Source organism: Chrysochloris asiatica, unplaced genomic scaffold, assembly GCF_000296735.1.
Source record: "Chrysochloris asiatica unplaced genomic scaffold, ChrAsi1.0 scaffold00110, whole genome shotgun sequence".
NCBI classification, from domain to species: domain Eukaryota; kingdom Metazoa; phylum Chordata; class Mammalia; order Afrosoricida; family Chrysochloridae; genus Chrysochloris; species Chrysochloris asiatica.
This window is the reverse complement of record NW_006408628.1, coordinates 3,418,952-3,433,289: the sequence shown is the minus strand read 5'-3', so window position 1 is coordinate 3,433,289 and position 14,338 is coordinate 3,418,952. Positions and strand designations below refer to the sequence as shown.

Sequence of the window (14,338 nt, the reverse complement as noted above, 5' to 3'; positions counted from 1 at the left end):
TTTCAGGAAAGGATCCACACTATAAAGCACAGCTCCATAATAGCTTGTTATTATTAATACTCATTGTTACTTAAATGACAGTAAAGGGTTTTCCATATGAGTCATATTGCCTTTATCAGAACCTTGAACTCTCAAAGAACTTTGATCTTCCAGGGATAGGAGAATTGGGTTCCAGCCCCAAGTCTATTGTTGATCATTTCTGGTGTTGCCATCTCTTTACTCAACTTACCTCTTTTTAGTCAAATGAGGTGATTGTACACGACAATCTTATAATCCTTTCCAACTCCCAAATTTGATAAAAGAAAAATCTGTGAATGCATGGTCAATTTTAATTTTCAAAATTAGGAAAATAGGTGGAATTATGAGCACATCATGAATGAACTCTCTAAGACCAATATTGTGCGATCAGAAAGTACCTGAGGAACTGTCAGACTGCTTTGCTAGAAATCTCTCTTATCTAAAATTGTTTTGCTTAATGAACAACCAAAAAAAGTCAAGATAATGCTTTTTAGACAATCAAATTGAAAGCTTATAGAGCAGTTCTCCTCTGTCCTTCAGGATTGCTCCTACTGTGAATCAGTACATACATGAAAGACTAAATGGCCTGGTGACAGTTCTTCAGGTGAAAACTTCAGTGAAGCTCAATATGCAAAATAGACCAACTAAGAGTTGCTTTCATTGAGAACCGCTGTCTGGGGAAGGCCGCCTAATATCAGAACAGTGACGTTCAATTCAATTGTCTAAAAAACATTATCTTCAAAGTGTGATCCTTGGACCAGCAATGTCAGCATCACATAGGAAGTGTTAGAAATGGAAATTCCCAGCTCAGATATAATAAATCAGGAGTTTATGGGTGGAACCCAGAAACACGTGTTTTAATAAGTCTTTCAGGTAGTGCTGATACGTGACCAACATTGAGAACCAATGTGTTTTAACTTCCAGGCCACTCAGCCACACATTTGGGGCTTGATAATGGCACTGTGGGTTAATGCACTGGACTGCAAAGTCAGTTTGAATCGCAAGGTTAGTGGTGCAAGCTCACCAGCCACTACTAGGAAACCCTATACAGGGTCACTATGGGTCAGGACCGACTCAACAGTACTTATAACAACAACAACAAGGTCTTAATAGCAATCCTCTAGTTAAGTCACATAAGCAGACAAACTTCAAAATGATATTATTTGTGAAATATCTCCTTGGACATTTTTTGTGTGAAATATAAATTCTTTGTATGCTTTTAAAATGCAATGTTTTACATTTTGTTTCATTTGGAGGAATATAGTGTAACTGTGAGCTTCCAAAGAGTAGATAAATATAGTAATTTTGGAAGATAGGGCTTTAAACTAAATAACCCAATCACCATTTAATTTTAAATCAGCCTTTTGGATATTTTAAACAAAAGGGTTTTAGGCCTTGCAGTTATACCTTTATACTAATTATTTTTCTGAGTAGAACATATTCAAACACACTTTTAACAATTCGGCAATTATGTAACAATCCAGGGCTGCTTTTTACACTTGTGGCATTACAGCAAGAAAACTCTGGACCTACTGGTGTGGCACCATAGGATAGCCACTGGACTGCGAACCAACAAGGTTGGCAGTTCAAACCCACCAGTTGCTCCCATGAAAACCCTATATAGGGTTGCTGTGAGTCAGAATTGACTTGACAGCACTTAACAACAACAACAACAACAACTATTAAGTCAGCTTCACACTTAACATAAAACAAACCGATTGCTGGTGAGTTGATTCTGACTCATACCTACAGTAGGACACAGTAGAACTAAATTATAATCTGTACAGGGACAGACTGCCATATCTTTGTCCCACAGAAACAACTGGTGGGTTTGAACCACTGACCATTCAGTTTGCAGCTGAGCGCTTGACCACTGCACTGTGCCTACTAAATGAGATAATATTAATGGTTACTATTAATTTCAAGGCAGGAATATTATTTCAATATAAGAGAGAGTGCACTCTTTGTGTATTACAGTCTATAAACTGTAACATTCATTTTGGTCACTTAATTTTATTTTTATATATTTTTTTTTCAGCTTCCTAACCAGTGTCTCATATTCTTTTCCAATCGTGCTCATGGTTGCTTGGGTGGTATTTATAGCTTCTTTTGTAAAAAAACTTGTTTATGAGAAAGACCTCCGACTTCATGAGGTATGTTGAGAATCTTTTCTTGTTATGAATGATTTTCTTTCTTAATATAATTAACACTGTGATTTTCATCACACTTATGTGAACTCATAGAGAGCCTGACCCGTACCTTGTAAATTAGATAGAAGGAAAAATATTGTACAATCACAAAAGCAGTGTAAGACAAAATTTTATTTTCTCAAAAAGTTACATAAAAGTCACTTTTTGAGTGCTTAATAAATACAGAAATCAGAATAGTTATAGTTCACGATCTTAAGAGTAATGTTTCACCAAAGAAGTTACCTAAAGGACCTTGAATAGCAAAGAAAATTCAAATAGTATCAGTAATAACTATTAAGGCAGAAGGATTGTTGGCATGGTAACTCAACAAGTCTAAATGTAGCTATAGATATACATATAAGACTTATTTTAGCTCTCAAAAATCAAATTCTCTTTCCAGTGTACCTTATCTCCCTCAATTACCTTCTTTTCCACCTTTCACTGGCTCCTGACTTTCAGAGTCTAAGAGTTTGGTTTTATGCTGCTGCTTAGATTATTAATAATGTACGGATGGGAGAGAGGACCTGAGGTGTGAAGCCTGGTCTCTTCTTAAACACGCTCTTCATCATTAAGTCCAAATCCAAAGTATCTTCTTTTTAGAATCTATGACAAATCATTATGTGCCTTTTCAATTTTATTGAAATAGAAAGTATTTTATCTGTTCTTCCCAAAATAAGGCCATTCTCACACTCCTTTGTGGAGTAGAAAGAAAGCTGAAACAGTCAAAGCTGGAACACGATAATTATTGCAAAGCCTGGCTGACAATCTGACATAATGAGGTTAGAGTAACCTGCTGTCCACTTGAGCTTTTCACTTACCTTGCCAAGGCTTCTAGGCAATTGATTCTTTCTCCCTGAAAGATACACATTACTGCTTTTGTGAGTTCAGCACCCAACTTCCCAAGTTGCCCCAGTGTTTGAACCAATACTCTTGTCATCTCTATTTGAATTCTGGCTGACCTCAGAACTATGCTCTTGTAGTCCACTTACAATTGGGTCACTAGCTCATCAACTAATTTAAACTTTCATTGTATTCAGAGACTATGTGCAATGGCTTCCTGGTTCCAACTTGTTGTTGTTGTTAAATGCTGTTAAATTGATGCCAACTCCTAGCAACCCTCATAGGGCTTCTGAGGTTATAAATCTTTGCAGAAGCAGAAAGTCTCATATTTTTCCCTCAGAGAGGCTTGTGGGATCGAGCTGCTGACCTTGTGGTTTGTACTCTAGTGCTTATCCTATAGAGTCACTGCACTCCCTGAAGGAACTTGCAATCCAAATCAGGGTCCTGCACATCAATCCAAGGCTCCAATTTAGAAACTTGAATTCATGCCCTGGACCCTGGTTTGCATTGCAAGTTTCCACCTTATATGTTCTCTTTCAGATTTCTGATACTTAGAAGTGAGGCTTCACAGATTAAAAAAATACTTTGAAATAGGAAACAGATGTTCTACTTCAAAATAAATATTTACCTTAAATATATTACTTCTAATGTAAATGAACAAGGAGTTCTGGTAGCGTAGTGGTTACGAATTGGGCTGCTAACCTCAGGGCCAGCAGTTCGAAACTACCAGCTGTTCCGCAGGAGAATGATGAGGCTCTCTGCTCCCATAAAGGTTTACAGCCTCAGAAACCCTGTACAGGGTTGCTATGAGTCGGAACTGATTCCACGGCACATAACAACAACAACAACAACAATAGAAATGAACAGTAAATACAAATATCTATGTGTTTATACATGTATATATACGAATATAGTGTGTATATGTATACAAATAATATTATTTTGTGTTTGAAGATGAGGTTCTCTGAATGAATTTATTAATGTGACAGGAAAGATTAAGGCATCATGAAAAGTAGTTTTTCAACGGAAGACAGAAGAGATATATTTTTAATAGCGGAGCCGTTTTAGTCTGGTAGCTCTGTCTTTATTTCACAAGGCGCCTGCTTACAAAATCTGACCACTTCATCTTGGGTCACACATAGTGAAATAAATATAGTCACACATAGTGAAATAACATTGAACTTGGAATGAGAGGATCAGGCTTTGAGACTACCCCTCTACCAGCTGCTGGTGCTTGGGCTCCGTCCCTTAAACTCTGAGTCTGAGACGCCCCTCAGCACTATTTTCCCACAATGAAGATCTCTCACTACCTGGCATAGAGGAAGCTCTTCATTAAACAGGTTTTATCAATTCAAGATGCTAAACATCGTTTTCCTACTTTAAGCTCTCTGAGATTGGAATGCCTCCTACAATTGAAGGTGTGCCATCATTTCTTTGGAAGCTGTTTTTTTCTTAAACCAACCCCACTGCCATCCAGTCGATTCTGACTCTGAGCATGTAATCTATGTAGGGTTTGAAAGACTGTAAATTTTTAGGGGAGCAGAAAGCCTCCTCTTTCTCCCACGCAGAGGCTAGTACATTTGAACTGCTGACCTTGAAGTTAACAGCCCAGTATTAACTCACTACCCCAACAGGGCAGCCTTTTTCAGTTAAAATTGGTGGTGGTATGCCCTGGAGTCAGTTCTGACTTTCAGCGACCTTGTATAGGGTTTCTGGGGCTGTGAATCATTTTGGGAGCAGAAAGCCTCATCTTTCTCCTGCGGAATAGCTGGTAGTTTCAAGCTGCTGATCCTGAGGTTAGCAGCCTAACTCGTAACACTACACTATCAGAGCTCCTTTCGATTGAAATTGTTGTTGTTAAGTGCTGTTGAGTTGATTCTGATCCATAGTGACCCTGTATAGGGTTTCCAAGGAGCAGCTGTTGAGCTTGAACCACTAATGTTGCAGTTCAAACGACTTTGCAGTCTGATGCATTAAACCACAGCACAATTAGAAACCCCTCAAGTTAATGGAATATGTCATGCTTTGGACATGTTGTCAGGATGGACCGGTCCCTGGAGAAGAACATCATGCTTGGTAAAGTGCAGGATCAGCAAAAAAGAAAGACCCGGAACCAGATAGATCGGCACAGGGACAGCAGCAATGGCCTCAAGGATAACAGCAATTGTGAGGACCGGACAGGACCAGGCAGTGTTTCATTCTGTGTGCGTTTGGGTTGCTATGAGTTGGTACCAACTCAATGTTGCCGTTGTTGTTATGTGCCGTGGAATTGGTTCCGACTCTAGCGACCCTGTGCAGGGTTTCCGAGGCTTTAAATCTTTATGGGAGCAGAACGCCTCATCTTTCTCCCATGGAACAGCTGGTAGTTTCGAACTGCTGACCTTGTGGTTCACAGTCCGATTCGTAACCACTACACTACCAGAGCTCCTTTACCGACTCAATAACACCTAACAAAAACTAACAGCATCAAAAGGTTGATGCTATATAAAAGAGAATAATACATTTTTCTCATAATTTTCTTGTATTATGGGATATTTTCAACTGTTTGATCTGATATAAATGATGCATAGGGCTTTTGGTGTTTATATTTAGTTAGAGATTTTAAGAGTTGTTCTCTCTCAGTTCAGGTAGTATAAAATACCTGGGGGCTACAGAGATGTTACCACGATGTTACTTACTCATAATTAGACAGGAATTTTTAATATATGGTTGCTCCACATTAGAGTGTTATTATTCTTTTCTTACATACACTATACATCCCAGTGGCCAGAATTTGGAATATTTCCAATAAAGGTAACACCTTTTACTATTGCGATTATTAGCAGCGTTCGAGTTGGCCCCTGTTTTAAGACAGTCCCATGTGTTACTGAATCGAATTGTTCCATCGGGTTTTTTAGGCTGTAATCTTTATGCAAGCAGATTACCACACTTTTCTTCCTTGTAGTTTGGATCTCACCACCAACATTTTGGTTAGCAATTGAATGCAAGCTATTTGGACCACCTGGCTTCTTTAGCTTACTAAAAATAATATAAATATTTATTACTTAGAGCTTTTTGAAAATGAGGTAGAAAATGTTAGTCTTTAGAAATTAGTTCTTTATATACTTGCTAAATTGAGTGTCATGTAACTATACGAATGTTTATAAGTTCTCTTACTGACAGCATGAATGCCAACCCCTGTTCATGAACTTCTATTGAGTATGGCAACACATTTATCCAAAATCTTATGGAATCTCTTTCTTCGTATTAGTCTACACCATAAACTAGGGACTGACACTGCCTACTGTTCCAAGGGACTATTTTTGAGCTACAGGTTATCAGGTATTGATGAATTGCTCTGGCAGGTTTGGGAGGCTTGAGACAAGAGAGACTTTGATTTTAGAGCTGGCATCTGACATCTATCACTCTGAGGAGGAAATAATGACATCCAAGAAAGTGGAGCCAACCATCCTGTGTGGGCCATCGTTTATCAGAAAATTTTGTCTTATTTATTACAACTGAATTGGCAGTGAATCGAGACCATTTATGGGTGACTTATGTACTTTCATTGCTTTTCCTCTTTATGGAGAGCAGCTGTTCTCCTGGCATGGAATCCTGAAGTTTAGCACTGAAGTTTCACTATAGAAGGTTCAATAATGAACACTTATGGAAGCCCCTAATTTGGTTTGTTTCAACAAAGAGCAACGAGAATTCTATCACTTTTATCAACTCTTGGGAATCAGAATCTCATCTGATATCTCAAAAAATTTTACTATTTTATTGGTAAACACCTTTAGTTGTTTAGGTCTTCAAATTTGACAAATTGTATTTTACCAAGTCCATGGATGAAAAAATATTATGTACACACATGTTTTATAGGTCAAATATCAAATGCAGAAAAACACTTATACACATGAAATCAGCTTTGATTTCATGGCTTTGATAGTATCCTAGATAGTTTACATCCATCTTGTGAACTACATTGATATTACCTACTACTGGCATGTTGTTTGTTGTTGTTAAGCCATTGAGTCAGTTCCAACTCATAGCGACCCTATAGAGTTTCTTAGGAGCTGTTGGTGAATTTGAACCACCAACATTGCAGTTCAAACTGACCTTGCAGTCCAGTGCATTATCCCACAGCACCACACCAAGACTCCACTACTGGCATATATTGCTCTTGGGGAAGAACTTTTTAAATTTAATATGGTCACATAGAGTTGTTATTGTTGTTGTTGTTGTTAGGTGCCATCGAGTCAGTGCCGACTCATAGCGACCTTATGCACAGCAGAATGAAACACTGCCCGATCCTGAGCCAACCTCACTATTGTTGCCACACTTGAGCCCATGGATGCTGCCACTTGGCCAATCCATCTCATTGAGGTCTTCCTCTTTTTCTCTGATCCTCCACCTTATCAAGCATGATATTCTTCTCTAGCAACTGGTCCCTCCTGCCAATATATCCTAAGTATGAGAGATGGAGTTTGGACATCTTGGCCTCCAAGGAGCACTCTGGCTGCACTTCTTCCAACACAGATCTGTTGGTTCTATGGGCATCCCATGACACTTTCGATATTCTACTCCAACACATGAAGTTAGGTGGTGAAAAACAGCTTCATATAGTTATAAGGACTCCATAACAGTTTATTTAATTATATTCAAGTAGGCATAAACTCACCAATACCCCCAAAATACAAATAGGAGGAAAAACAAATGAAAAAGATTCATGTATCCTAAGTATATTGAATAGTGGAGCTCTGGTAGCGTAGTGGTTACGAATCGGGCTGCGAACCTTAAAGTCAGCAGTTCGAAACTACTAGCTGTTCCGCGGGAGAAAGGTGAGGCTTTCTGCTCCTATAAAGATTTACAGCCTCAGAAACCCTGTGTACAGGGTCGCTATGGGTCGGAACCGACTCGACGGCACTTAATAACAACAAGTATATTGAATAAGTGAGGTTCTCTGAAATTCAGTCATTAAACATTACAGAGTAATTTTCTTTAAAAGGGCGGAGTGCAGAGAAAGAATTTCTGGAATGACACCTATCGAGCTGTTTTTCAGAGCAAATTGTAGTTTTGGTTTTAGTGGTAACATGCATTGCCACTGGATTATTCCATAATGAAGTTTCTCTCCATGCTATTGTTTTGCTTTGACCTAAATTCCAGTTTTCTGGAGACATAGATTGAGTCTGCACTGTAAAGAGTGACAGAGCCTGGGAGGAGAGAAGCAAGGGGGAGAGAAGAGGGTGAGGAAGAGAGCAAAGTTAAGAGGAAAAGTCACAAGCTCTTCTCAGTGGTGATTAGCTTAAGGCCCACAGCTTAGATTTTGTTGGCAGTCAGGTAGTCGTTTCCATGGTAACAACAGGAGCAGCAGCGTTATCAAAATGTGATAAGTTGCAAAGGCAGAAAGTAAAAATTCGCTATTGTGTTTGCAGAGCAAAAGATCCTGTGAATTCCCTCTTCTTTTTTTTTTCTTAAGCAAGTTAGGTTTAAGAGAGAGACACAGAGGACGTTGCAAAACTTGGATTTTGCAAATTAAAAAATGGATTATGGAATTGTTAGTGGAGCATTTCTCTTGTTCTTTATTTTTTAATGGAACATTCAGTACATGTACTTAACATTGCTCAAGAATTGTTAAAACTGGAAAAACAGGATATCCAGATTCCCCCAAAGTCCCACATGTCACCAAATTCATGGCAACCAAGGTCTACCGAACTTTAAATCTTTCAAACTTCATTGGGAGTTAATGAACAAATAGAGTATGCAGGTCCGTTGTTCTGTCTTGGTGAAATAGCTTAGCCTGGCATCACTGAGTTATCAAAGCATATAATTGAGAGCTATAGAGAATTGTGCATGCATGAACTCATCATATGTGTATAAATATCTTTTTAGGGAAAAAAAGGTTGGCAAACTTGAGCTCTACTGTCAGCGAATTTCAAGGAGAGGGAAGCTGTGGCTAAAGGCAGGCCTCCCTTTGATGTTTTCATGTTTTAAATTCTTGGTTAATGAGATTTATTTTCTTTTTCTTAGAAACATGAATACATATTTGATTGTTTATTAATGCTTAGTAAAAAATGATGGAGGTTTTTTATCTCAGAGCCTACACTGAACTTGAAATAAGCCATGTTTTTTCACCAACTTGAAATATTAATGCCTGAACAAATGTCAAATTCATGTTGTAAAATTCTGCAGGAGATACCATCAATTTCATGATATGTCATAAACTAGTGTAATTTGGAAATATCAGTTAGGTACCAGATATAAATGGAATTGTCATTTTTAAAAAAAAAATAATCTCACCAGCTAAATATTTCATTATATTGGTGGATTCTGGGAGTATACAATCTAAGATGGATCAATATAAGTGGTTCTGTTAATTTCACTTAACAAACATGGACTAATATTTGATTCATGTAAATCATTAAAATGCCAGTTATATGATAACTCTCATGGACATTTGGCATGGTACAGCAACAACTGCTATTGGAGGAGGGGTCTATCAGATTAATGAGACTGCAGTGGCAATATAGGATAAGCACTGGGCCACAAACACAAGGTCATGCTTCCAGCCCATCAGTTGCTCTGTGGAAGAAAGATGATGCTTTCTGCTTCCACAAAGTTTTACAGCTTTGGGAACCCTATGCAGGTTCATTATGAGTCATAACTGACTCAACGGCACTTAACAACAACAAAAATATAAGTTTCATAAGCATCTAACCATTTTTCTTTCTTGCAGTACATGAAGATGATGGGTGTGAATTCCTGCAGCCACTTTTTTGCCTGGCTTATAGAGAGTGTTGGATTTTTACTGGTTACCATCGTCATTCTCATCATTATACTGAAGTTTGGCAATATTCTTCCCAAAACAAATGGGTTTATTTTGTTCCTGTATTTTTCCGACTACAGCTTCTCTGTTATTGCCATGAGCTATCTTATCAGTGTCTTCTTCAACAATACCAACATTGCGGCTCTCATTGGAAGCCTCATCTACATCATTGCCTTTTTTCCATTTATTGTTCTGATTACAGTTGAGAATGAACTAAGCTATGTAGTGAAAATATTTATGGTAAGTCAACTATCGGAATGGGCAGCGTGTGTGATGAATGAACCCTCTGTTTTAGATTCTCTATCACTTCACTTATCTGAATTTAGCAGTTCAGTGATAGCCAAACACTTAACTGTCCCAACAATAGGTTTTGCCTACATTGCTGTGCACCATATGTATGCATAATATATGCATATATATGCTGTTCACCATATATATGCATAAACGACCACGAAAAGGAAGAGTTCTTCACAATTTCCAAAACCATAATGCTGTTAAGAAATTTGTCCTGAAGAAAAAAATGATTAAAACACAATAGATCATATTTTAGAGATTGTCAAAAATTCAAACTTATATTTTCCAATTTTTTAAATATCTTAAAATCTCTATTTCTAGAATGATTCTCATATACGAATTATTATAGTGGTTTTTATAACATACAATATAACTGTAAAGACAAATGTGCTGACAGTGTATAATCAAAGTTAAATTCTTTTTTTTCCCCCCTTTTAAATTGGAAAGTACTAAATGAATTTAAAATTTAAATGAAAGCATTAAGATTCTCACTTTAAAATTTGGCAAATAGCAAATCTCATCTTTGACTGAGAGTCATAGTAAAACTTTGCTGTTTATGAAAATAAAATGTGGTAAGTAGCTTCTATCTAGCACTAACTACTTTTTAAAAATTATTCTAACATTGACAATTTTGGGTTTCAGTGAAATTCAAATTTTAAGTTTGTTCCAATTTTAAATATTGAAGTTTAATCAACGAATATTTTAGTATGCTTTCATTCATAGTACTTCTGTTTGTCTGAAACAATTTATGAAGTGAAAACATTTTCTGTCCCTTAAAGTGCGGCACTGTAGGGTCTGCACTGGACTGCAAACCACAAGGTTGGCAGTTCAAATCCACCAGTTGCTCCTCAGAAACCCTGTACAGGGTTGTTATGAGTCAGAATAGACTCAACGGTTCTAACAACAACAACAAAGTGGTGCTGTAGGGTAAGACTAGATAACAAGGTCAGTTTGAACTGCAAGGTGGGCAGTTCAAACTCACCAGCTAACCTTTGGAAACCCTATACAGGGTCACTAAGAGTCAGAACCGACTTGACCGCGCTTAACAACAACCATGTCTTCATTTAAATTTTCGCTTTAGAATTGCATTACTCCCTATATTGTGAAGTGATATTTGATGAATTTAGATATGTGTTTGGAGTTTTGACAAATATTTTCCAAGTTATAGTTATTCTATTTTTGTGTTCAGTGACTTTTCCCTTCTATCGCTTCTCCTCTTCTTTCAGCATCGTAGCACACTTTGTCAGGGACTTCTATATTTTTAACTATTCTTAGAGAGTCTTTGTCAATTTTACCTCTGCAAATGTCCAACATTTTAAAAGTTTTATGATCCCTGTAGATGAAAGATATGAGATCTGCAAGAACTTTTATTATTTTCACAGAGCCTGCTGTCCCCAACAGCCTTCAGTTATGCAAGTCAATACATCGCACGGTATGAGGAGCAAGGTGTCGGTAGGTTCTGTTTCTTTGAACTGGATTCTCATCTGACACAACTACCATCTATAATACAGGAGAATATATATCTGTCTTCGCCTTTCAGGTCTCCAATGGGATAATATGTACAGTTCCCCTGTTCAAGATGATACCACCTCATTCGGTTGGCTGTGCTGCCTAATCCTAGCTGACTCTTTCATTTATTTCCTTATTGCTTGGTATGTCAGGAACGTTTTCCCAGGTATGAACATGCTTCCTATAGTTACCTACTTTCTATGGTTGTAATGATATAAGGGTGCTTTGGCGATTCAGTGGTTGAATTCTAGCCTTCCACCAGGGAAACTTGAGCTCCATTGCAGACCAGTGCACTTCCTGCATAGCCTTCAACCCTACCTGTCATTGGAGGTTTAAGTGTTGCTATGGGACTCCCGGGAGTGTGGGGTTCCATAGGACAAGGACTAGACTGTGAACCACAAGGTTGGTGGTTGGTTGCTTTGAAACAAAGATTTCCAAGCCTTAGAAACTCTAGACAGGCCCACTATGAGTCGCAACTGATTTGACTACATTTAGAAGCAGCAACAACAATGGGACTTTTGGTGTGGTACTGTAGGATAAGCATTGGACTGCTAACTGCAAGGCTGGAGGTTTAAGTCCACCAGTCACTCCTGGGAAACAGGGTTACTATGAGTCGGAACTGTCTCAACAGCACTTAACAAAACATGATGTATGTTTGGAGTTTTGACAAGTATTAGTGGCTTTTGATTGTGTGGATCATGACAAGCTATGGACAGCATTGCAAAGTATGAATATTCCTGAACACTTAATTGTGCTCATGAGGAATCTGTACATGGACCAAGAGGCAATTTTTCAGACAGAACATGGGAACACTGAATGGTTTAAATTTAAGAAAGGTATGCGACAGGATTGTATTCTTTCACCATACTTATTCAACCTGTATGCTGAACAAATAATCCAAGAAGCTGCATTATATAAAGAAGAACCTAGCATCAGGATTGGAGGAAGACTCGTTAACAACCTGCAATATGCAGATAATACAACCTTTCTTGCTAAAAGTGAAGAGGACTTAAAATACTTACTGATGAAGATCAAAGAACACAGCCTGCGGTATGGATTGCATCTCAATGTAAAGAAAATAAAAATTGTCACCACTGGACCAATAAACAACATTCTTATAAATGGAGAAAAGATTGAAGTTGTCAAGGACTTCATTCTTCTTGGATCAACCATCAACACTCATAGAAGCAGCAGTCAAGAGATCAAACAACGTATTTCATTAGGCAAATCTGCTGCACAAGACCTTTTTTAAAGTATTGAAGAGCAAAGATGTCAGCTTGAGGACTCAGGTGCGCCTGACCCAAGACTTGGTATTATCAATAACCTCGTATGCATGCGAAAGCTGGACAGTGAATGAGGAAGACCATAGAAGAATTGATGCTTTTGAGTTATGGTGTTGGAGGAAAATATTGAAAGTTCCTTGGGCTGCCAAAAGAACCAATAGATCTGTGTTTGAACAAGTGCAGCCAAGTGTTCGTTGGAGGCCAAGATGACCAAACTTCGTCTTTCATACTTCAGACATATTTTCAGGAGGGACCAGTCACTGGAGAAGGATATCATGTTTGTTAAGGTGGAGGGTCAGAGGAAAAGAGGAAGACCCCCAGTGAGATAAGATTGGGAATGTGGCAGCATCAATGGGCTTAAGTGTGGAAACAATTGTGAGGTTGGCCCAGGACCGGGCAGTGTTTCATACTGTTGTGCATATGAGTCAGTACCGACTTGATGGCACCTAACAACAACAAAATGTTTGATAAACATTGGACTACAAAGGTCGGTGGTTGGAGTCCACCAGCTGCTCTGCAGGAAAAAGGTGAGGCTTTCTGCTCCAGCAAAGATATACAGCCTTGAAAAACCTACAAAGGGCCATGATAAACTGGAACCAACTCAACAGCACTTAAAAACAGTGTTGCTGAACAGGCTTCGGTAGCACTTCCGATTTACTTGTGAAAATCAATCACTGAAAATCCTATGGATCCCAACGGTGGCATCATGCAGATGAGGCAGGACCAGGCAACGCTTGTCCCATTGTGCACGGGGTCATCATGAGTTGGGGTCTGACTCCACAACAGTTACCAACAGCAATCAATAAAAAATAGGTTCGTGCATATTTTATAGCATTGGATTTGTTAATGTATCATATGTAAAAGCATTTCTTGAACCTGAAAGCTAACCGAAATTCTCCTAAATGAGATGATGCACTGTTGAATTCTTTCTCTAATATTCCTTTAAAAGATTAAGCAGATTCGGAAGCATGGAATGGTGTCTGGTCAAACCAGTCATTCGAAATGAGAGTACAAGACGTTATAAAATGAAACATGTCTCCTAATTTTAGGAGCATTTACCAGAGGATAAGATCCCCTGGCAGGTCTCCAGTGATTATCCTTTTTTGTGTACTTAGGTGTTTTCTCATTAAGCTTTATTACCTTTGTATGTTTTTCCTGATGTAGTAAAAACAAAGAATGGGCATTTCATTTATATGAAACAAACATATTTTATTAATATGAAATGTCTAAAAAAAACAAATATGTAAAGACAGAAAGCACATCAGTGATGCTTGGGGTTTGGGGTGGTAGCAGAGATTATCTGTAAATGGACATAGAAAAAACACCTTTTAGAGTTTATGAAAATGTTCTAAAACTGGATTATGTGATTTTTGCAAATTTTTAAAAACCCCTTAACCATACAT

The 14,338-nt window shown here is 38.1% G+C and overlaps 1 protein-coding gene across 1 annotated transcript in view; it reads left to right on the top strand.

Moving 5' to 3' along the window:
- Positions 1 to 14,338, top strand: part of ABCA12 (ATP-binding cassette, sub-family A (ABC1), member 12) — a 221,686-nt gene that overhangs the window by 149,862 nt on the left and 57,486 nt on the right. The window contains exons 23-26 of the mRNA XM_006867786.1: positions 2,057 to 2,171; positions 9,760 to 10,089; positions 11,526 to 11,595; positions 11,684 to 11,818. Of these exons, the coding sequence (XP_006867848.1) occupies positions 2,057 to 2,171; positions 9,760 to 10,089; positions 11,526 to 11,595; positions 11,684 to 11,818 (650 nt within the window). The remainder of the gene's footprint in view (positions 1 to 2,056; positions 2,172 to 9,759; positions 10,090 to 11,525; positions 11,596 to 11,683; positions 11,819 to 14,338) is intronic.